At 44.2% G+C, this 25,468-nt stretch overlaps 1 protein-coding gene across 1 annotated transcript in view; it reads left to right on the top strand.

Annotated features, from left to right (window-relative positions):
• Positions 1-25,468, top strand: part of CAMK1D (calcium/calmodulin dependent protein kinase ID) — a 241,532-nt gene that overhangs the window by 136,266 nt on the left and 79,798 nt on the right. The window contains exon 3 of the mRNA XM_081023853.1: positions 15,875-15,949. Coding sequence (XP_080879979.1) covers positions 15,875-15,949 — 75 coding nt within the window. The remainder of the gene's footprint in view (positions 1-15,874; positions 15,950-25,468) is intronic.

Genomic DNA, 25,468 nt, shown 5'->3' with positions numbered 1-25,468 from the left:
CCGGCTCTCTGCCTCGGACCTTGCCCCTCTTCGTGTGGACTCTGCTACACCCAAGGTACCTTACCCCCGGGACCAGCACACAAAACCTCTGAGGAGATTCACCAGGAATGCAGTCTGAAAATGAGTCCGTTCCTCCTCCCGGCTATAAATCCTTTGGCAAGATGGCGACTCCGAATTAATTGCTGCGCCATTCCCAAAAGCTCTTATTGCTTCTCGATCTCCATAAAGCATACTTTTGGTTAAAGTTTATCTCCACACAGACCTTAATCATCCTGCTTGGGTCAGTTCAACCGACGGTTCTAATGAGGAGGGGTTCTTGTAAATCACATAGAAGGAAAGTAAGAAAGGTCTCCCCCCCCCATTCAGTCCCGTTGTCAACATACTCCGCCCTTGGTGTATCTTCATCGTAAAATATTCCTGTTTCTCCAGCCCGTCGTCTTCTTTCGCAGAGGTCACTTAAATTAGCAGACTTCACTCCCCTTCTTCACTTGAAATATGTGCATTTGCTTCTTTTGTCATTAATTATTCCAAATTGCTGCAACTAGTGCGCGATCAGAGACAGCGTCCAGGAGAGCCGAGGTCCACACGGGGGCATTCTGCCTAGGGCCCTCACCCCCTTCTTTCAAATTAGGGGGTGATTTATGGGCACAGCAGGCAAGGGCAGTGTTCCCCATTTCCTTGGGGCAACAAGGGAGGCTGCCTACTCCCATAACAGCTTCTTAATTACCCCGTGTGGGTCGGAGAGATGGTATTGTTGGCCATCTTCCAATGCGCCCCTAGTGGTGGGGGTATTTTCAATTGTGTCTCTCTCCAGGTGCACCCATTGTTTTGTCTCATCTTCTAGAATGTATAGGATTATGTAGCGTACTTGCTTGGCGATGTAATATGATTCTATGTTGGGGATTCCCCATCCTCCTCCTGAGGAGGGGAGGTGCAGGTATTTGGGGCTTATTCTTGCCTTTTTGTGTGAGAAGATGTTGTCAGCATTTTGATAAATAGTTAATTAATGTTTTAAAACTCCACATTTTCCTTAGTGCAATTTCTTGGGTCTGTTGGAAGAGTTCCAAAACTAAATGCAGCATTTGTATACAGTTTTTATATACAGTGAATTACAAGGTTGTTTGGAAGATAAACAAGTTATACATGTGAGTTCTCATCCGGTGTTACTCTACTGAATGTGTGCACTATTTCCATGGAGGGGGGAAAATACTGTGATAGATTTGTTATCAAGGAAATCCTTTCTGTGGTGGTGAATATCTGTGGGCTCATTTTTACATACTACTTTTTCATTAGAAATAAGCTCCAAATATATGACACTGTACGATATAAAACTCAGAGCCCTGTATCAAAAAGCATCCGTAAGTCTCAGGAGCGGAAGAGCTTCCTCAGTGTGTGAAACAAGACACCTTCCCCACTTGCCTTTCAGGAGAGACATGGCCAGAATGGCTTCCAGAATGGCTTTTTGAATTTTATTGATATTGATGCTGCATTTTATGTTCTACTTTATGCTGTTTTATGCTGTTTTTAAGTCACATTTTGATCAACGTTTTATATTTGCTGTTAGCTGCCCTGAGCCTGGTTTTTAAACCGGGAACGGTGGGGTATAAATAATTTTTAAAAAAATTATTATTATTATTCCTAGGACATGGTGTCAGTTAGGCATCAGACAGCAGATGCAGAACTTCATGAACAACCTTCCTCAATCAATCAGAGATTCATGGAGGAAGTGTTATGTCAAAAGAGACAGAACACTTCTTTTAAGTGGACTTTCACTCCAAAATCCTGTTTCAGCTTTTCTCATGACAACAAGGACCCCAACCTGGTGCCCTCCAGATGTTCTGGACTGCAGCTCCCATCACCCCACGACCATTGGCCCTGCTGACTGGGGCTGATGGGAGTTGGAGTCCAACATCAGCTGGAGGGAGGGCACCTGGTTGGACAAGGCTGGGCTAGGGGATCAGTAGTTTAAGGCTACAAGGCAGCTTCAGATACTCAGCCAACACAAAACTTTTTCATTGTGGAAAGTACAAAATAGGGACAGACCTCTAGTTGGGATGCCCTGTCTAATTTTACCTCTCTATAGCCACAGACTATAGAATATGTTGAATATTTGTTATCTTGTTTATTTGCCTTTGAAAAGTCAGGTATAGCTTTGTGCTGGTTTAACAGAAACAGGTAGCCTAGGAACAAGGTTGTGTTCTGCTTTGCATACTCAAAACAAACACACCTCTAATTATTTCTTGATTGATTTATTTCACATGTAGGGATGCAGAAGCAAATAATTGCATTGGGTGCCACACCCAAACCAGAAGATGACAGAAGAAAAATGTTTCCTAGTGTATCATCTAATAACCTGGCTGTTGTACCTAGCCACCTTTGATAGCATGGGATTATTTTTCTTAGCACTCTTTTTTATTTATCCAGAATCATTACTCATGTGCCACCTAAGCAAGTTTTCTCCCTCTTTGATTTCATAGTTCTTTTCTTCTGTTTTCATTTTATTTTCTTGCAGGGCTGTGGGTTGGCATCTTAAACATGTCTGTAGAAATGGATGTATATATTTCACAAATAGATACTCTGCGCCATCCAGGCCACGTTGCACTTTTAAGGCTTCAATTCTGCCTTCAATTGAGCTTTGACCATTCCATCACTGAGTCATCTAGGGCCCAGTTTACAAAAATTGTGATTTCAAGAAGAATACTGTGGCCTAGGTCTCATCCTTCCAGGGATTATATATCAGTGGTAGGCATGGCCAGAGGTAAAAATGGATGGTCAACAGATGTGATTCTTGGGCTATATTCAAGCCATGCAGAATTCAGATATTGCTACAGATACATCTCTCCATCCTGGCAAGTAAGAGGCATTATCACGGGTCAAGGACATATTCCAGCCAGGTAGAAGCACTCAAGGAAGAGGTGGACCAGGGCCACTGAGGAACATGGCATGAGACGGGCCTGGGAAGAGCTCAAGGGCTGGACTGAGAGGCCTGAGTGTCTGATAGAGAGGCCTGAGGGGTTGAGGTTCCCCACTCCTCTTGTACAGGCATGCGCTAAAGCCTCCGGATCCAAATGTTTATCTCTTTATTCCTCATGTGCATCTCCCAAAGGTATAGCCAGCGTTTTAATAACAATATTTGTGACTGAAATTACAATCTCATAATCTTATACTCTCAGCTGAAATGCCAGTGTGCATAAAGGTCTGAGAGAATAAATATCACCTTGTAGACATAATAGCCAACAAATAAACACTGGGGGAAAATCTTTGAAATTCCTCTTGGGAATATTGTCCCAGGAGATGTAATTATTAGTTTATACCTCATTTTGAGCGTGATTCAAGTCATTTTGAATTACTGCTGCTGCTGCTTTTTCTTTTATAGTGCCGGTGAAATGGATTGCCCAAACCATAATATCTCCTGAAATTGAATCAATCAAAATTATGTCATGTGATGTAGTATGGATTTAAAAAACAAACAAACCAGCAACACTTCACACATTCCTCTCTCATCCTGCCATGTTTTAATTACAGTCATTGGTTCCAGGAGATTCGCCATAGCCATTGAGCCAATTCAAATGTGCAGGAATAGCACAAGGTGCCGCAATTCTACATTGACTGCATCACTTCCAAAATATGGTAGAACAATTATTGCATGCTTGAATGCTTCCCCATTGAAATAACTAGGAAAGCTAGGAGGCCGAGGAGAAAGCTAAGCTCCAGCATACTGTGTTTCCATGTGCAGAGTGCGTTTCTTAAAATGGGGAAACATTCAATGCACATTTCCACCATCTGTGCTGTGAAAAGGTCCACTTCAGAAGGGGATTTGTCCGTTGCTCTTTTTCACTTGTTCCTTAGTATCGTTTATGGAGATTTGCACTCATCTGGGGCGGATCTAGACGGACACACGATGTCCTACTTTTTACGTTCATAATGTGTTATTACCTTGTCTTTTATATCAGTTACTTTTTAATCGTTTTATGTTGCTGTATCAGTGGAACACTGCTCATATGTCCCTATGTAGCATTTTACCTTTTTTGTTACGGCATTCAAACTCCACACACACACACACACACACACCATGATATTTGAGGGGAGGTGAAAGACTGACATGCACAGATGACAAAGGACATGGAGGGAAGAAGAATTAAAATGTGAAACCCGAGGGTGGAGCAGAGCAACCAGTGACCAGCAGGGAAAGAAACAGCATTTTGGAAAATGGTGTGACTAGGTATGACTTACATTTGATGGGGAAAAAACAAGGTAAAATGTTTTAATTAACAATTATGCCCTGTGATGTTTTAGAATAGCATTTCTAATAGGGGGAAATAACATTAAACAGGTCAGTGTAGATCCAGCCCTGGTCATCCTGCCAGACGTGTTTCTTCCTCTTGGGCAGTTCGCCTTTGTTCTGATCTCCAGGCCCCTTAGCCTTCTTGTTTGAAAGTTTTGTATACTGTGTCAGATTTGTACTACAAACACGAGAGAGAGAGAGAGAGAGAGAGAGAGAGAGAGAGAGAGAAAGGGGTGGGGGAAACATTTTACATTCATAATAAGTTTTTACTCTGTGCAATAGAAAGGCTTGCGGAGGAAGGACCTCTGACCTATCAGTTAAAAATGTTTTAAAATTTCCTCAGGCTGGACTGTTGTTTTATGTTTTTAATGTGTTCAAAGGCAGTAATAGTTTCCAGTGGATGTACTACATCTCTTGCAGTTGTATTTGGTGCCTTTGTTTCCACAGCAACATGAAACCTGAAGAATTCAAGTTCTTGAAGAAACCTTTTCATTAAACCTCTCACTGGGCTACCAACGTCTTTCGGTTTCCCTCAAAATTCATTGATGTTTTGCCTGAGGAGGAACCTCCAAATGGGCTTCAGATCCCACTTTAGGCAGTATTTCACGGGCAGCTTTACTCAGGCTCAAGGAAACCCCAAGATTTAGAGAAGTCAAACAAATAAGTTGGAACTACTACCCTCAATGCCGGTTGTTGAGGGATGACAAACTGGAACAGTGAACAGAGGCACTCCACACTGCAACCTTGGGTTGCAGCAGAACAGTAGGGTAAAAGCATTGGCTGGTTCTGGCTAAAGGCATTTCTGCACTTTTTATAATATGAATCCTAGTTATCAGTGTGCAAAAAATGAGTTAAGAAGCAGAATCAAAAGGAGTCGGTGCCTGGAGACAGTGATTTGGTAAGCCTCCAGTTGCCTTAATCACAGATTTCAGCCAATTTGTCATCTCAGCAAGAGCAGTTTTCTTTTTCCATTTAGCCCGTGTGCCTAATATTTCAGGGTCCACTGCACAGACCCCTCTAACTCCCCTGAGCAAATGCTCACAAATGGAAATTTAAAGACATTTCTTGATAAGCCACAATTACAGAGAGCTGGAACAAAATAAGAACTTTGGAGATTAGCAGCCTTCATTACAGGGGATTGTGTCAGGTGGCAAGAAATAGTATTCCGTATAAAAGTGGTGGAGAATATTTAATAAAAGCCAACTCACGAAGGGAGAGAAATCCACAGTCAAAGCTGGATAAACAAAAACCCCTCCCAAATGTAGCAGGTGAAATAAAATGTGCTGAGTCACAATTAGATTGGTGAAGGATTTGCTTAATTTAAGAGTATTTTAACAGCTTGTGCCAAAAAATGCAATGTTGCCAAATCTAAAATCTCTTTCATTATTATCTTAGAAGTGTGTTTATATATGTCAAAATAATGAATGATAGCTTCAAATCTACAAATCTACTTCCCTCAAATTCTGTACTGAATATGTAAATCATAGTTCTGCACCTTCATTTTTCACCAGAGCAATAAAGCGGATCACATTTATATTGGTCACATGCCTGATTGGGCCAGTGCTAATTGTGTTTCTTTCTTCACGCCCTCAAACCCTCTCTCTGATGGAGAGGAATGGGTCTTTTGCTTTTTTGTTTTTGCTTTTGCTATGAATATCTTTTACCGATGCTGAAATAAAAGATTCCACAAATGTGAAAACTTGGCAAACTGATTTTATTGAACCCCCCTCCCCTCTGCGGTGTGCCGGAGGTGGCACTCGAGCGCCACATGGACAGCAGTGGGATCTCTCTGCCACCCCCCAACCCCCCGCCCCAGGTGCTGGTTGGCCTTCCTTCGCCCCTGCTTCTGTGCCCCCTAAATCTGCTCTGGATTTCTGGGGACTTCCGGGTTAGTGCCTCCGGCAATGGCGGAATTCCTCTGATCGGGAGGAACCCGCTCCGTGGAATCAGGGTCTGCCCGCCATGGCGAAGGCGGAGACCCACCAAAAACCACAGGCGGGAGAAGCCTGTGGACGTGGGATTCGGCTGGCACCTTTTGCGCCCCCCCCACTCGTGGGGAAACCCGGTTTCGGGGGTCCTGAGCGATGTGGGGTGAGTGGTGCAGTGCTTTGAATCGACTGCTTCTTTCATGGAGTGAAGCCGCTTTGCCGTTGCTGGAGAGCACTGACTTTTTTCCTGTGGACAATTGGACTTTAAACAACTACCCGTGAGTAGAACGGACAATTGGACCTTTAAACATCTTAATTCGGCACCGAAACGGGAAGGTTTCAAACAGGAAGTCCGCCTTCCTCTTTTGTAAATAGATAGAGCAAAGACACTGCAAGCTAAAGTCTTGGAGAGCCTTTTGTAAAGGACTAAATTTCCATCAGTTAAAATTACTAAACCCCCCTTGGAAGCAGGAGAAGAGGAGGGAAATTTTAGATTGCCTAAGCCTGCAGGAGAGAGAGTGAAGAAAGATAAATTACCACCGTTTTGAATCTGGGAACGGGCTGTCAGTAAGTTTGACGTTTTGGGAAAGTCCATTGACTGTGAATAAAACGTATGTTGACAGATAGTTAAATAAGAAAAATATATTGTTTCTATTGCTTCCTTTTGCACTTAAAAAGGAGCAAAAGTAACTGAAAGATTGAAACTAACTTTGTTGCTGGATCTGTGTTTAAAAGGACGGATACAAATAGAAATTGTTTCCTCTAGAGGGAGATTTTGAAACTGTTGAAGGAGTGGAGCTGGGGAATTTTCCAGCTGCAGAGAGACCGTGAGAATCAGAGATTGACCTTGGACAAGAATGTCGACAGAAGAAGCCTTAGTGATTGCATTTTGCAAGATAAGTGCTTTACTGGAACAGCTTCATGAGAAGATCGATGTGATGACTATTAAAATTGATAATTTGGGACAAAAAATGACTGATTTGGGACTAGAAGTGAATATCTATACAGAAACTACTCAGGAATCGATCCAGGAATCTACTTCGACATGGCAAGTTGTGGAGAAGACGAGGGAGAAAGTTATTTTAGAATCTCAAGTAATACAAGTGGAGAGAGCCTCAGTCTTTCAGAGACAATTTGATGAATATAAGCTCTTGCCTTTTATGTTTGAATTTAGAGAAAGCCAATTGAAACACGTCCTGAAATATCTTTTGGACTCTAGTTTTGACTATGGAGAATGGGCTGACCAGTTGAGAAGGAATAAAGACATTGTTAGGTTGGAGCTTCCCCGAGATCTACTCCTCAATGTTAAAGGAAGGAAATTAAGAATAAGATCAGCAGAAGATAAAGTATGTATGTATAAATATGAAGATCTGCAGAAGGGACATGGAAAAGAGTTAAGAGCCTCGGACAGAAGATCACCAGGTTGATGGACCATATGGATTGATAGAAAGGACTGGCAGAATCCGAGACCAGGGAGAAGAGACGGTGGAAGAAGATTGGAAAAAAGTTATAGAAACATTGTAAAATTAATGAGTGTTAGAAAAATGTTGGAATGAAATTACACGGCTTTAGTAGAAATGTTATAAGGAGTTAAGTACAAATAAGTTTTAGGGTATTAATGGTAAGATAAGGTTAAAATAAATTATGATAATTATATGATAGAAAATAGTGAAAGATGGAAAGGATTTGCTGAAACAATTAATAACTAGAACACAAAAAAGGGAGGTGCAAGGAGGTCGATGAAACAAGTTAATGAAAGACAAAGATATGGAAATATTGGATGTGTTTTTAATTGTTTTTGCTTTTGTTTTTGTTTTGATGTATTGTGTCTTATGTTTTTCCTTTTTTTTATGTACAGTGTTGATTTGCATTGTTTATTTTTTCTTTCTTTTTTCTTTCTTTCTGTAATCTCTAAACCTTTAATAAATATTATTTTTTAAAAAATAAATAAATCTGCTCTGGATTTCTGAATCTTCCCACATTCAGCTTCACTGCGTGTCCACAAATTCTAGTGTTATGAGAGAGGGAGGGGAACGTGCATGCAGCCAGTCCTCAAGAGGGTAGCTGAAGTTTCCCATTACCGCAACATTTCTTATTTGGATGCACCCTTGCTTCCATTCCTCATGTCCCTGAGCATTTTGATGAGGGAGACAAGAGCAAGTACTAAATGGCTCTTGAGGACTGGTATCACCACTGACAATGATTCTGTGGAGGACATTGTGGGACGGGTGCTCCTCTTGCACACAAATGTTGTATCAAAATGCCAGCCCGTACCTCTTCCCATCATTTAATCCAGATTTATCCTTTCTGGGGGAAGTCTGCTAATTATTATTTTTTAAACCAAAAACCTGTTGTCAGTGACCCTGAAATATTTGCCACCTTTTAACTCCATCCTTAACCTTGCCATGCAGCCCTTGCAGGGTATTGTTAACATGTCTTTGCAGTCGGTTGATGATGAACATCTTGCATGTCCAACGATCCATCAGCCTCTCTTATTTCATTAAGAGAGAGATAGAAATCACATTGTTTATTAATACAACATCCATTCTTAGTTATAGCATGATTTCTTGGCTCACCAAAGGGGGAGATGATTTTATCAAAGGACCCTCTGCGCACCAGTTCCAGTGCAGAGTGCAGCACTGGCTTATTTTGGGCTTCCTTTAATAACTACCTTTCATTCTCAATACCTTAAACTAATGAGATGCAACGGTTAGGAAAAAATGAGTCACTATGCGTGAATTACAAGTGTGACTTAGATGCATAAAATATAGCAAAGCTCCAGAACCGTGTTCTGCATTTTTGACCAATAGCTGAAAAAGTCACTGATAGGATGGGTAATTAATTCTTTGCTAGGTAAACCACTGAGCGTCTTGGGCTTGCTGATCAGAAGGCTGATGGTTCAAATTCTTTACTTTCTTCACTGCCACTCCTTCCTACTTCTCATGAACAGAATCTAGATCAAGTAAGGCCACCATTCTCCTTTCTTTAAAATATACGTCTGCTTCATTGCCGTCAAATAACACCTGCTTCCACCAAAGTGAGCCTAATTGCCAAAAGAGTTAATACTGTCCTGCTGGTTATAACTCTGATTATTTCACATGATAAATGCTTTGTTGTTTTACATAATGTCATGTTCATTATTAAATAAATAAATAAGGCAAATGCCTCCATAAAACAGCTTAAAATATAGCCAAACTAATATCAATGCATTGTAAACAAACATCATAAAAGCAATGTAAAAATATATACCACATTGGAATAATGTAGCATAACAGCTGCATTTGAAAGAAGAGATGGATAAACATCATTTTAGTATTGTGAGAGGCTGAGAACAAGGGAGAAAGGGCAGAATCATCTGAGGGAGCAGGACACCTGCTTTGTCTTACATAATGGATCATCATAAAAACCAAGTACAGTGGTACCTCAGGTTAAGTACTTAATTCGTTCCGGAGGTCCGTTCTTAACCTGGAACTGTTCTTAACCTGAAGCACCACTTTAGCTAATGGGGCCTCCCATTGCCGCTGCGCCGCCGGAGCAGGATTTCTGTTCTCATCCTGAAGCAAAGTTCTTAACCTGAAGCACTATTTCTGCGTTAGCGGAGTCTGTAACCTGAAGCATATGTAACCTGAAGCATATGTAACCTGAGGTACCATTGTAAACGTAGAGTAAATAATGAATGCAATCAAAGTATTGCAGAGCTGAAGTTGGGGCATCCATTTTTTTTTTTTTACTGGGAGCTAATTGTGGCTTGCTTTTGCACAGTATTATTTCTTGGGGCCTTAAAGAATGCTGTGAGCATATTATGCACTTCTGTTACTGTGCTTACCTGAAATTAAAATCTTATTTCTAGATTTTCTGATTGCAATGTTCTGAATAAGTTCAGCAAATCTGACTTGGCAAAGCCTGCCTGCTTCTGTATACAGTGGTACCTCGGGTTACATACGCTTCAGGTTACAGACGCTTCAGGTTACAGACTCTGCTAACCCAGAAATAGTGCTTCAGGTTAAGAACTTTGCTTCAGGCTGAGAACAGAAATCGTGCTCCGGCGGCGCGGCGGCGGCAGCAGCAGCAGGCCCCATTAGCTAAAGTGGTGCTTCAGGTTAAGAACAGTTTCAGGTTAAGTACGGACCTCCGGAACGAATGAAGTACTTAGCCCGAGGTACCACTGTACAGAAAGGGAAGTGAATCATGTCTGTCCTGACACATTGTTGTTCTCTGGGGTTTGTTTATTATTCTTTTCGGCTGAGATGAAGAGCATTTTGTGGAGCAGTTAGTGATCATCAGTGTTAGGAAAATACATAGTGTGATGCCTGCATTTGGAAATACAGTTCTATTCCATCTTTCAGTATTGTGTCGTGAAGATCAATGTGGCTGGATTTCATTTTCACAGTTTCATTAAAAATTTTGCGCATATATAACAGTGGAACTGCCATAGTTCTTCACAGCGATTCATTTTCGAGTCAACAAGGTATGAGTCAACTAGCTTTGGGGAATCTTGTGAATGCTGGGCGTCAGATAAGTCTACTGTATATTGTTTAGAAAAGAAAATCTACTTGATATGTTTATGAAACACTTCACCTCTCCTCTTCCTATTAGCTTCAAGTGAATCAGTTATAGTGTAGTAAGTAGGTATGTGAAATTTGTCTCTAAGATGCTGTTCTGTTTCTCCTGCACTGTCATCATTTGCTTGTTTTCCCCCGATTCACTTGCAGTCTTTGTAGTCAGCATCAGGCAAGATATATTTTGATATGTCTTCAAATCTTTTGAAATAATTCCTCAGAGGTGTAAGTCATTGGTTGTCCACCAATGTGCCGTGGCACCCTGGGGTGACTTGAACATTCAGGGGAGCCGGCAGCTTTAACTTGTAGGCCATTATCTTCCGGCCTCTCTCTCTCCTGCCCACCCCCCAGCGGCCATCCTTCCTCCTCCTCCTCCTCCTCCTCCTCCTCGCTGCCTCCCAGACGGGAAGTTAATCTTCAGGTAAGCGAGCAATTTCTGATGTCATTTTATTTTTGATACTTTCTTTTTGGAGTGGTTAATTGCTTCCATTTTTCAAAAGGCCACAAAAGACACCTGAAATAAAACAGCAAAAAAAAAAAAAAAGGTAGGAAAACACTTTTGCAAGACTGTTTATCTTCTTAAAATCTTTGCCCCCCCACACAAACAAAAATCCTTCCCAGCTGCAATAACTAACAGTTCCTTAGTTTTACATGGAGGGATTGAGAAATGGATGAAAATAGCAAAGCAGCTTGATGGGGGATGTAAAAATAACCCTGAAAGTGGGGAGTGTCTTCTGTGTTTCCCTCCCCCCTCTTCTGCTCTACTCCCCCCCCCCAGGCAACCCCCTCAACACTCACCCAGCTTTATGGAGCCAGGGAGAATGTTGCAGAAAGGACCGTGTCTGCCTGTGTGTCCTATGCGGTGTGTTTCTTGCTTTCCTTCCCCACAATAACAAAATATTTCTGCTTCTAATCTTAATCTTGTTTTGCCCTCTCCACCCCCATGTGCTGCCATGAGGAATGTGCCAGTTTGGTCCTGCAGAGCCGTGGTGTTGCTTGGGTTCCCGTCAACATGTGCGGTCCCACTTACTGTTGTTGTCAGGCCCAGACAGAGTGGGGGCCATATGGGCCACTTGGCCCGGGCCTCCGATTCCAAAGGGGGCCTCGGCCAGCATATTCACAGCATTTTTAAATGTACCGTATTTTTCGTTCTATAGGACGCACCGGCCCATAGGACGCACCTCGTTTTTTTGGGGGGGGGAATGAATAAAAAAAATTATCCCCCCCCCCACGGCTGCCGCCCCAAGCCTCGCGTGCTTCGGGCTGCAGGCTACCGCCCCAAGCCTCGCGCGCTCGGCGGGACCTCCCACCGGGCGCGCGAGGCTTGCAGACACTCGCCCGAAGCACGGGGAGCCCTCCGGAGGGCTCCCCGTGCTTCGGGCCACAAGCTGCAGCCCCAAGCCCTGCGCGCTGGGCGGGACCTCCTGCCGGGCGCGCAAGGCTTGCAGACACTCGCCCGAAGCACGGGGAGCCCTCCGGAGGGCTCCCCGTGCTTTGGGCGACAGGCTGCTGCCCCAAGCCTCGCGCGCTCGGCGGGACCTCCTGCCGGGCGCGCAAGGCTTGCGGACACTCGCCGGGGCTGCAGGCTGCTGCCTGCAAGCCTTGTGAGCCCGCGGGAACTCCCACCGGGCTTGCAAGGCTTGCGGATAGCTTCCTGAAGCCTGGAGAGCGAGAGGGGTCGGTGCGCACCGATGCCTCTCGCTCTCCAGGCTTCAGCGAAAGCCTGCATTCGCTCCATAGGACGCACACACATTTCCCCTTCATTTTTGGAGGGGAAAAAGTGCGTCCTATGGAGCGAAAAATACGGTAAATACTTAAAATAATCCTTTTCCCTACGTATTTTTAAAAAGCACTATTGTATATCTATATTTTCCATTTTGTCTTTATATGCAGATACGTTTCAAGCCTTGAAATAAAATTATTTGTCAGCATACCTTTTGTGAAAATTATTTATATACTTATTTATAAGACTTCAGTTATCCCCAGGGTAAAAAGGGGGGCACATTATCTACCTGGGCTGGGCCTCTGCCTGGCTCTGCAAGGCCCTGGTTGTTGTTGTTTAGTCGTTTAGTCATGTCCGACTCTTCGTGACCCCATGGACCAGAGCAGGCCAGGCACTCCTGTCTTCCGCTGCCTCCCACAGTTTGGTCAAACTCATGTTCATAGCTTCGAGAACACTGTCCCACCATCTCGTCCTCTGTCGTCCCCTTCTCCTTGTGCCCTCCATCTTTCCCAGCATCGGGGTCTTTTCCAGGGAGTCTTCTTTTCTCATGAGGTGGCCAAAGTATTGGAGCCTCAGCTTCACGATCTGTCCTTCCAGTGAGCACTCAGGGCTGATTTCCTTAAGAATGGATAGGTTTGATCTTCTTGCAGTCCATGGGACTCTCAAGAGTCTCCTCCAGCACCATAATTCAAAAGCATCCATTCTTCGGCAATTAGCCCTCTTTATGGTCCAGCTCTCACTTCCGTACATCACCACTGGGAAAACCATAGCTTTAACTATACGGACCTTTGTTGGCAAGGTGATGTCTCTGCTTTTTAAGATGCTGTCTAGGTTTGTCATTGCTTTTCTCCCAAGAAGCAGACGTCTTTTAATTTCATGACTGCTGTCACCACCTGCAGTGATCATGGAGCCCAAGGAAGCAAAATCTCTCACTGCCTCCTACTTATACATGCATCAAAAGCACTGCTAGAAAGGGGCAGGGCAGAAGGGGGTGGGGGGAAGGGGGTGGGGCGGCAGCAGAGCGGGGGAATCCCCACTTACACATGTCCTGTAATGGAACCCAGTGGAAGTGGCTCCCACAGGGGAGCTGCAGAAAGAACGTGATTGGTCAAGGGAGTCATGGACTCAAGAATGTTGAAAACCACTGGCGTTAGTGGTCTGCTAATGATTGACAGAGGTCTGCACGTGTTTTCAAATCCAGTTTTTCCTTTCCTTTTTTTTTTTTTTTTTTTTTGAGAGAGAGAGAGCTTGACTTCTGCAGAGAAGGTGTTGTAAAATTTCATTCTGTTTTCTACAGCTACACTTTCTAATGCATCCACAATCTTTGAGTAGGACTCCAGAATTGCACTTGTTTCCTCTGCACATGCTTCCCAGAAAGTATTATAAAGATATTTCAATATCTGGTCGTTGCTAAAATATGGTTTTCCCTATGATGACTAATGCTTTAAAAAAAAAATATCAGTTGTCAGATTCAGAAATTCAGAGCTGCCGTAAGCATGTGCTTAGTCTGCCTATTGGGTAATCCAGCAGTGTGCCAAGCATGAAATTAAAGCAGTTTTCAGGTTAACCTGACATTTCAGGTTATCCTTAGTTAGTGTTCAGCTCACTAGTTACAGAAGGCCAAACAAACTTTTGGAATTCCCTATTATCTGATTATGTCTATTATTTACAGTGGAATTGGCATGTTTTAGCTTTTTACACTTAATTGTTCAGTATCTCTCTCTTACTCAATTTCTCCAGTTTGTCTTAATTAACATTCTGTTGTTTACAGCTAAATGGTTTCTCGCTTTGGGGTTAATGCAAATTAATTGTGCACATTGGAAATTGTTTGGAATTGCTTAAACAGTAATCCCAGAGAGGATTTGCGTTTGAGGAGCTAATTAGATGGTGGTTTGTGGTTTCTCTCTTTTAAAAAGTCATCACCTAAACACCAAGGACTTCTGAACCATGTGGATCTGTTCTAGTGGTTACCTGTATGTTTGTTCAAGCTGTTAAAATGTTTTAAAATGTGGTTTCTTTATTAAGATAATGAGACCATTTGCAAGTTCATTTAAATGACATTTTAAAAGAAGTGTTTAATTTCCTCCACATATTTGTATGCTGCAAAGAATGGTTACTTCATGTTTACAAAGTGACATATGCAAACTGCTGTGTTATATAATATTATATTCTGTACAATCCTATATGTTATTTCTGACACTGGCCAATACCAGCCAGCAGAAGCACAAGATTCTAATTCTGTTGCCTGCCATATTTTCCATCCACTGACCAATTAGATGTTGTCATTCATATCTTCTATGAATGTTTCTAGCCTGTTTCTAAACTTATTTATTTTCTTTTTTTGTTTGTTTATTGCATGTATACTCCAGCTTTTTCTCCAATGAGCTCAAGGTGGCACACATGCTTTCCTCCTCGTTTAATCCTCGCAACAACTCTCTGATGTAGCTCTGAATGGGGCTTTGAAACCTGGGCTCCTAGATCCTCCTCTGACAAAACAACTACACCACACTGGCTTCCCCCCTTGGTTATATTGTTTCCCATTAATTCTGATTGAATATATTTCCACAGCACAGACATATGAACTATAAAAATAGGCATATAGCCAGCTAAAGCTAAATATTTTTAAGTTTTCTGCAAGAGCTGGTTAACAATAACTTTCCCGCTGATAAAAATGCTTGATTTGGGCTTGATCATACTTCTATATTTTTGCCTTACTTGAAAAAACAGCCCTTGTTACTCATGAATAAGCTAAAGCTTGGAACCCTGCGCATAGAAAATGAGCAAAGAGATAGGATCACAGTGATACGATGCTCAGGATAATTAAAGTGACAATCTTGCAGCAAAGGCTGGATCACATCCAGCTCTGTTGTAGCTTCACCCACGATGATGGAGCAGTGGTTTGTGAGAGGAGATGGAAGCGGGGGGGGGGGGGGAGGAAAGGAGAGGACCTGGGGGTGGCAGTGACTGCCCCCGCCCTGTGCCACTCCGTGAAGTGCTATTGCAACAAGGAGGATGCAGTGGATCCCTCCCCCCGCCAAGCCATTGCTGCCATCATGCATCATGTAATTGTGCTGTTGAATTTGTCTGGAGTTTGGTGTGGATGTGCACACTTGCAACAAAGGGGAAATGCACTTTATCCCAGTATAAGTATACTGCCCTTATCCAAAGGGCCGTTCACAACATTTAACTCCTTCAAATGTGCATCTGTCGTGACAGGAAGAGGCTCTAGTCTACTCAGACTTCATTTTAATTGAATTATCCTGAGACCATAAAGACTCTTGATGGTTTATGGCAATCTGGGCATTATTCTCATTATGTGAACAGATTTCTCTTGGGCGCTTAACTTACCTTGTGATGTTGCTTTTTATGTAACCTTCAGGATCAAGCATGAAAATATTGTTGCCCTGGAAGACATCTATGAGAGTCCAAACCACTTGTATCTGGTCATGCAACTGTAAGTATTGCTTATACTGCTTTTGTTTCTGTTAACCAAACAGAAATAGAAGGAGGACATCAAATTCCAGGAAATCAGGTCAAGTGTGCAAATTGTGCTAGTATTAGGAGCATGTTGAAATCTTATGGTGTCTCTTGCAATGTTCTAAATATGTTTTTATTGCTGTATTACTTCTTGTTTGCTGCCCTGGGCTCCTTTAGGAGGAAGAGTGGGATATACATTTAATTAATAAACAAATGATGTTTTCATAGCTGTCAAGTGTCCCTTATTTGAAGGGACAGGCCCTTATTCCAGCGCCATGTCCCACTGCTGTCCCTTATTGATGGATGTCCCTTAAATGTCCCTTAAATGATGTCCCTTAAATTTCAAAGGAAGCAGCTCCTCTCCCTCCCTCCCTGCCGGCCAGGGAGGAGGGAGGCTCCAACTGTGTTGATTGGCTGTGTTGCTCACCCAATAAGAAGTCTAAGAACGACCTGCGGGGTGGAGCTTGCATGCCTTGTGTGTGGCTAGTTAATGCAAGCTGAGGGGTTTTTTGAATGCTGGACGCCATTTTGTTGCATGTGCTGCTGCAAACTTTGCAGTGCAAAGCCAGGCTGGGGAGCTATCTTAAGTTGAGGCTGCATAGGCCTTGTGGTGCATGTGATTCAGATTCTATTCAGTTGAACCTCTGGTTACAAAGTTGGTTGGACAGTGTTCTCAAAGCCTGAGTTTGACCAGACTGCAGGAGGACAGGAAGACTGGAGTGCCTGGAACAGGTGAGGCTGCAGTCCCTTATTTTGGCTGCTGGTCCCTTGCTTTCAAGGCTGCTGGTCCCTTATTTTCAAATCTGTAAGTTGACAGTTATGCATTTTAGAAATCACTACACCTCCACTATAATTTCCTTGATCTGGGGAATAAAGTTAAATTCACTAAACAATTACATACTCATCCAAGTTTAACTTCCTTAGATGAACCTTCCTTAGCTTTTGGAGTGATAGAATTCTTGTGCCTTCTCTGGTGCTACCTGGAGTGGATATCCCTAAAGCGTTGGAACTCCCTGCACAGTTGTTGCCAGTGAATTGAAAATTATATTTCACCTAGCTGTTAGTTTCCTTGTGTTGTGAATTATATTTTTAAATAATCTTCCCCCAATGGCCTGTGTGGTGTGCTTGTGTTAGGCCACAATACCACAATGACAAGAGCGGTAATCCCTTGCAAGAGACAGGAAGTGGGCTCTCTGAAGCTAATCCTTCCCTTTCTCCAGCATCAGTTTGAATAGGCAACCAGCCCCCCCACCACACAAACAGAGCTTCATGGCCTGATGGTAATGGCAGGGCCTTGGGGCTGGGAAGATCTTTTTACAGGGTGTGGTCTGGTTGGCCTTTGATTAGGCAATAGTTGTTTATTTATCTGTTGATTTCCTTGGGCTCTGGCTGTCAATTTGCATCCTTTTTGTCACAACTTGGCAGGTGGCCAGTGGGCAAGGAGGAGCCATACAGATAAGACAGGTTGTTTGGGAGGTAGCCCCTGCATTCAGAGGCAGCTGGAGAGGTTAGGGCAGTCACTAGGCTGTTGGGGACTTAGGGATGGGCTGGGCTCCTGCTATGGTATCAGTTTCTGGGCAGCTTCCGCACCTGATTGGCACTGAGCTCACTTGAAGAGATGTGGGCAAGCTGGTCCTGCTCAGGACAGCTGAGTGCTGAGCTCACCCCGAGACAGCCAGGCCAGGCCTTGGGCCTTAAGGGAATCACCTCAGTCATTGGCTGAAGTGGCTCTTAAAGTTCAGTATCACAACATCAAATAAAGTTGGTGCCTGTTTTATTCCACATCACTTCTTTCGACTCTACAGTGGTACCTCGGGTTAAGAACTTAATTCGTTCCGGAGGTCTGTTCTTAACCTGAAACTGTTCTAAACCTGAGGTACCACTTTAGCTAATGGGGCCTCCCGCTGCCGCCATGCGATTTATGTTCTCATCCTGAAGCAAAGTTCTTAACCCAAGGCACTATTTCTGGGTTAGCGGAGTCTGGAACCTGAAGCGCCTGTAACCCGAGGTAGAATCATAGAATCATAGAGTTGGAAGAGACCACAAGGGCCATCGAGTCCAACCCCCTGCCAAGCAGGAAACACCATCAGAGCACTCCTGACATATGGTTGTCAAGCCTCTGCTTAAAGACCTCCAAAGAAGGAGACTCCACCACACTCCTTGGCAGCAAATTCCACTGTTGAACAGCTCTTACTGTCAGGAAGTTCTTCCTAATGTTGAGGTGGAATCTTCTTTCTTGTAGTTTGGATCCGTTGCTCCGTGTCCGCTTCTCTGGAGCAGCAGAAAACAACCTTTTTCCCTCCTCTATGTGACATCGTTTTATATATTTGAACATGGCTATCATATCACCCCTTAACCTCCTCTTCTCCAGGCTAAACATGCCCAGCTCCCTTAGCCGTTCCTCATAAGGCATCGTTTCCAGGCCTTTGACCATTTTGGTTGCCCTCCTCTGGACACCTTCCAGTTTGTCAGTGTCCTTCTTGAACTGTGGTGCCCAGAACTGGACACAGTACTCCAGGTGAGGTCTGACCAGAGCAGAATACAGTGGCACTATTACTTCCCTTGATCTAGATGCTATATTCCTATTGATGAGGCCCAGAATTGCATTGGCTTTTTTAGCTGCCGCGTCACACTGTTGGCTCATGTCAAGTTTGTGGTCAACCAAGACTCCTAGATCCTTTTCACATGTACTGCTCTCAAGCCAGGTGTCCCCCATCTTGTATTTGTGCCTCTCATTTTTTTTGCCCAAGTGCAATACTTTACATTTCTCCCTGTTAAAATTCATCTTGTTTGTTTTGGCCCAGTTCTCTAATCTGTCAAGGTCGTTTTGAAGTGTGATCCTGTCCTCTGGGGTGTTAGCCACCCCTCCCAGTTTGGTGTCATCTGCAAATTTGATCAGGTATTGCCAGATATGGTATTGCCATATACAATAACTACCTCTTTCACATACCCAGAGCTAAGAAATTCCTGGGACTGAAGCATAGTCTGTACTCTGAAACCTCCTCAAAAGTTCTCATTTAGGAAATGCTGCTGTCAGCCTAATAACTATAATCAATTAAACATGCACCATTTCCTCAATTCAATCTAGGACAAAGTGTTCATGTGTAATTTCTTGTTTCCTTGGAAACCATGACCTGTTGACACAAAAGTCATATGATGCTAGAGCTGGATACCTACTTTATTGCCTCACTGCCCAATTTGCCATTACGGTTCCTTTGCTTTGTTGTAGCTCATGAATTTTATTTGCTATTTCCATGCTGCACAAAGCAAACATGAAATTTTTCACTTATATTTAAGATTCCACTTGTTTTTAGGTAGGTGCCTGCAAATTTGATTCAAAATGCAGGGCATATAACACAAAGCTACTGTCTATTTGCTGGGGGTGGGTTTGAATGAAGATCTTAATCCCTTTATACTTAGGCTTGTTTCACATAGTTTCCCCTGCATATGGTCTCTGCTTGCAGTGCTTACTCCAGTATTTTGGGAGGAGGCAGGGAAGTCTCTTCCAATGAACCCCACCTAACCTGCAAGAGGACGGGTGGGGAGGGCTCTCATGGGGCTTCAGGCCCAGCACGTCTCCTCCACCACCACCCCTTGGTCCATGTGCACTCAGGATCACACAAGGAAAGCTTAGTGTGGGTCGAACGGTGCATAGATTCAGCTGGCAGCACTTTTGACAGAACTGTCTCCCACCCGAATGTTGGAAGTCTCACAAAATAATAAAAAATAATAAAATTTTGTTTATATCCTGCCCTCTCCAGCCAAAGCCGGGATCAGAGTGGCTAACGACAGTAAAATAATACAACATTCTAAAATCAGTTCATTATAAAATCAGTTCAAATCAAATTAATGGCAACTATTGGGTTAGAGTTCTATGAGGATTACAGAAGGAGAGGGTCAGACTGTGCCTTGGCCAAAGGCCTGGTGGAACAGCTCTGTCTTGCAGGCCCTGAGGAAAGATGTCAACTCCCACAGGGCCCTAGTCTCTTGGGACAGAGCGTTCCACCAGATCGGAGCCACAGCCGAAAAAGCCCTGGCTCTGGTTGAGGCCAGCCTAACCTCCCTGTGGCCCGGGACCTCCAAGATGTTTTTGTTTGAAGACCGTAAGGAGAGGCGGTCCCGTAGGTACGAGGGTCCTAGGCTGTATAGGGCTTTAAAGGTTAAAACCAGCACCTTAAACCTGATCCTGTACTCCACCGGGAGCCAGTGCAGCTGGTACAAAAGCCACTGGGGTTTGATGAGTGCAAAGTCCAGTGGGTTTCTGTGGCCCAAGCTCCATCCATTCATACTGTGTTCCTGTCTTGTACTGAGTCAGAACATTGGCCCATCTAGCCCAATGCTGCTGACTTTGACTTGTAGCCGCTCTCCAAGGTATCAGAAGCTTTACCAGCATCTATTATCAAAAACCTTTTATTGTAGTTGATTGACTTTCAAAAAGGGACTTCATGCGTGTAAAAGTGTATGCTCTGCCACTGAACTCTTGCCCCCACCCAGTTGCTAAGAGAAAGTTGCTCACTAGCAACACAATGCCACTCAAGCCTGATCTGATGTCATGGACCAGTTGGACGCAGCCAAATGGCGGGAGGAACCAGCTGGGGAACCCTGAGGGAAAGAAGGCCCAGAACCCGGGGAGTGGTGGTGGGACAACCATGAGTGGTCAGAGGGAGGAAGTGTCAGAAGCTGAAGAGGTAACAGGGCTTAGTGAGAAGGGAGAGTCTGTGGCAGAGAGTCCAGACTCAGAGGCAGAAGCTGAAGCCGGGGAGGAGGATGAAGGCGGCCAAGAGGCAGAGATGGGTCAGGCAGGTGAAGAGGCACAGGTGTCTCTCCCTCCTGCTATGACCAGCTCCCCTCTGCCCTGCTTTCCAAGGCCAGGAAAGGCATGAAGCAGGAGGAGCAAGGACAGGAACACAGGCACAGTCTCTGCCCTGGAGAGGAGACATAGGCAACAGTGGGAGGCGGGGACCTTCAGTCTTCGCAACTGCCTCATAGGAGCAAGGCCTACCAAAGAAGAACTGCTGTGCTCATTAGGCCTGGCACCCCTGTGCAAATCCACTTTTCTTATAAAGAATTAACTTCACTTACCCCATGTGATTTACTGCTGGTTTGCTCCTGACCTCCTGATATTGCACTGTCTTTCCCAGCCCTATAGCAAGAGAGCCGTCATCTAGACTGGGACTACTAGGAACTACAATCACGCAGAGCACACATTGTATGGGAGAGCTATGTTCATAAGCAAAATGCATTCTTTTCTGACTCCTGGAAGGACACTCTCCTTTAGGGTCCTGGCTTTTCTACACAAAACACATTAGGTTTCATCCTATCAGATGCTTTAGCTATATAGTGTAACGCTGACAATAACAACAAGACATGTTGCTATTCTTTTTATAGCTGTATCAAAACGTGTAGTTTTATCAAAATCATGTTATTAAAGCAATTCTTCATGTTCAATTTTAATAACAAGGATCCTTCCAAGAGAGCAATTTTTGAAGGTTAAAATCAAGTCTTGTTTTTACAAGGAGGTGGATAGCACACACTCGGCTCCCACTCCCCATGAAGCTTATGTCAAGAAAAAACTCAGGCCACATAATGAAAAGAGAACCCAGCAAAAGCACCATAGAAGATTTAGGATAGCATTTTCCCCACACTGTTATAATTCTGTGTTTTTTCCTCCCCCCTAAATGCAAATGATGCATACTAGGCTAAGAAACACACTGCTGTGTTCATAATGTTGACACAGTGTATAACATTACGAACGAAGCAACAGCTACCTGCTGAGAGTGAAGGCAAATGATACACGAGGCATTTTGTTCCTTCCTCTGAGTTCTCCCTATTGTCCGAGTACTTTACGGATTGGAAGAAAAGCAATGTTCCACCAAAAATCATTGTGACTTTTGCCTCAGTTATAGGATTTGCTTATGAGGAATCATTTGTTTTCTGGGTTTCAATGCAAATACACTATTCATGTACTCTGGGAATGTCTCATAGGCTGCAGAGGCCACAGGCGCACAAGGAGCAGTGTGTTTAAGCCCCTTGATTTCACTGAGTCCACATTGGATTGTGGTTAGTGAATCTATACATTCCAACGCTGGAGAGCGGGGGGAGAGGGAGGGTCAGGAAGGAGCGCACAACTATCCTGCAATTTAGGGATGGGGTGATCTGGTAATATGAAAAATGGAGTCACATTATTTAAAGGCTAAAAAATAGCTAGCCTCGTTTTTCATATGCTTGTTTCATTTTCCTCCCTTTGTTTCATTTTGATGTGTTGGGAGCCCCCAAACTGGTTAGCTACTGAAAAACAGGAAAGATTCTAGACATATACAAAGTAACAACTAAAAGAAAAATATTAAAAATGTATTTGTAAAGACTTACCAGTAAAGCAGTACAGTGGTACCTTGGGTTACATACGCTTCAGGTTACATACGCTTCAGGTTACAGACTCCGCTAACCCAGAAATAGTGCTTCAGGTTAAGAACTTTGCTTCAGGATGAGAACAGAAATCTTGCTTTGGCGGTGCAGCAGAAGCAGGAGGCCCCATTGCTAAAGTGGTGCTTCAGGTTAAGAACAGTTTCAGGTTAAGTACGGACCTCCGGAACGAATTAAGTATTTAACCCGAGGTACCACTGTACTGAAATGTGCTTGTCTCTTCATATTGTAATGAGTTAGACATGGGGCTGTCTTTGAATACAGTTTAGAAAATTATTTTAGTTCAGGATACAGGGGCAAGATTGCTAACTGGCACAAGTCATCATGATCACCACTGCTTTGCCATCGCCTTGGCTCCCAGTTCATTTCCAGACCTTTAAGTTCTTGGGCCCAGTTTACTTGAAGGATCACCTGTGGTTACATGTGCTTCAATGTAACCCATACACCGTGATTTACATCACAGTCGCTTTGCGTCCCTCCATTATCTAAGGCAGGGATGGGCAAGTTTTTTTCTGGCCAGTAGGCCAAATCTTAATCTCCCTACCCTAGGTGAGCTAATTGCCTGATGTCAGGTGGTGCCACAGCAGGCTAGTTTCACACGCACACGCACCCCCCCTCCTCTATCCACACAAGCAAGAGGCATTATCAGAATTCAAGGACACATTTTAGACAGGCAAGAGCACCCAAGAAGCGCTGAAAGTGGGACCAGTGGGGTGTGTGGCAGGGAGGTGTCCAGAAAGTAACTGTTCATCTTGGCTCCTTGCTTACCTGAGCACTGGCATTTTGGACCAATTGTAGTTTCCAAGGACAGCCCCATGTAGAATGCTGCCCATCAAAAGAACTAAAGTTATTTATTTCCACAGTTTAAACATTGGCAGCTTAAAGATGTGAAAAACGTAGCTCTTGATTTTGGGTTTTGGATTATAAAGGCTGCTTTATGCATGACATTTTTGGGTGTTCACCTCAAATGATAAGAGTGCACTTAAAAATGTAAATGTGACTGCATCATACATGTTTGCAAATACTGTACAGGCACCATAGAGGTAATTTTCACAGGTAGGCAGGATTGACCTACTTGATTGGTCCGTGCATAATGTGTGAAATGACCCTAAGTAACATGGAGACTTGCTTCCAGCCTTTCTTTGGTGTTTACTAAGATCAGAACCATGAGCTGAGAAATAGGCAAACACTGCAGTTCATTACTCTTTACAAAAGCATATGGACAAAATGATTGCATCTGTGAGATAACCACCTAAACCACAGGAGTTAATTGTATGGCAGCTCAATGCCTAAATATCAGAACACAGGAAATTCTGGAGGGGTCTTGCTCTATGTTTAGAGGAGCTATTTTGGGTGAATGTAATTTTATTTGAAGACAGAAAGGGGATATTGGGATTATGCATTTATTTACATGCATCTCTTATGGGCGTGCATAAAATATTGCGTGTAATTACCAAAAATTGCATAACAATGTCACGACATCAAGCCATGTAGTAAACTTCACTAGAAATTGGATGGAAAGAGGGAGAGAAGTAGACCACCATTTTGGGCATCAGTCCTGTATCTGCTGTGAGATCTCCTGCTGCTCTGAGTGGCTGCAGGTGCGATGGGACTGGCTGCGACTTTGTTATAAAATGTAGTAAGTGGTAGTGCAAGCCAGAGGGGAATGGCAAGAGGAAGAGAGCAGATGTGGCTGAGGTGTCACTGAAGATTTAAAGAAAGAGCATTGCCTACATGCCGATCTGTTTCTATCTGCATTTCTCTGTGGTGACTGAGGGAATCATCTTTAAGAAATCCTTGGCTGATGTTGCTTGCCACAGAGTGACCGTTTTGACAAACAGCTTTCTTGTCATGCTGCCTTTCGGCTTATGAAGCTGTCTGCCAGATGTTGCTTATTGTGATGGTGGTGGGGCTGGGTTTTCTCTCTTTCTGCCTCTGTCAGTGTTAAGTGGTGGGTTGACATAGCAGCCGGCACAGCGATTTCTTCAAGTAGCTCTTTATTATGGTAAGCTGGAATAGAACTAACTGCGAACAGCTCAGCCGGCCTGTATTTATAGGCAGCCGGCTGTCAACATTGTAACCACAACAGCCCAGAGTTCCCGCCTAAAATAACTGCCGCGGACCTGAGTGAAAACTATCTACAGACCTGAGTGAAAACTATATACAGTATCCCCCTGTTGGCCCAGGGTGAAACTACACTACATAACACCCCTCCCCACCGAGATAAGGCGTTAGTTCCAATTGTAATGGTTTCCTTATATACAGCACTACGCGTAATGGTTCAATTAAGCACAAAAGCATATCGGTTACATTTCCCATACTTAGACCAACAGTGATACCTGTCCAACAACATAGTCCTTTAAATAAGTTGGGCGCTTGGAAACTCTGCCAGACCGCCGGGGACTGGTAGCCAAGTCCGGAGGGCCACACAGTTCTCGCTGAGGCTGTGGTGCGACCCTAGGTGGCGTTGGAACCAACTCCCCTGGATCCGCTGCTGTGGGTGGAGCCTCCGCAAGTGGAGTGGTCTGAGTCTGTTCTGAAACGGCTTGGTTCGGCTCCACGCTGGCAGTTTGTGAGGGAGGTGTAGGTGGGGCCTCGCCATCTGTACGTGTCTCTTCTGGAGCTGCAAGCGCAGTTGGGGGCACCTCGGTAGTGTCCAAGTCCCCAACCCTGCGCCTAAGCTGGTCTATGTGCCGTCGCCACAAGCGTCCGTCTTCGAGTGCCACCTGGTACGAGCGAGGTCCAGTGACTCCCACTACTGTGGCTGGCACCCAAGGGATGTCCCCCACATAGTTCCGGGCAAAGACCTGGTTTCCTGGGACAAATGACCGTGGTGCGTTGGCACAGCCTGGGGGTTCAGCCACGGCAAAGTCTGGGTGTAGCCGGTCGAGCGGTGACCTGAGGCGGCGGCCCATAAGCAGTTCAGCAGGACTCCTCCCTGTGGCCGCATGAGGGGTGATGTGTTGCACGAACAAGTATTCGGCGACCCGCTCATGCCAGTCTCCCCGGTCCAGGCGCGCCAGTGCCTCTTTTGTCGAGCGCACCATTCTTTCCGCTTGCCCGTTGCTGGATG

The sequence above is a fragment of the Podarcis pityusensis genome, assembly GCF_964106645.2.
Source record: "Podarcis pityusensis genome assembly, chromosome: 10".
NCBI classification, from domain to species: Eukaryota; Metazoa; Chordata; class Lepidosauria; order Squamata; family Lacertidae; genus Podarcis; species Podarcis pityusensis.
Note: the sequence above shows the minus strand (reverse complement) of the source record. Positions and strands in the feature narration are given on the sequence as shown.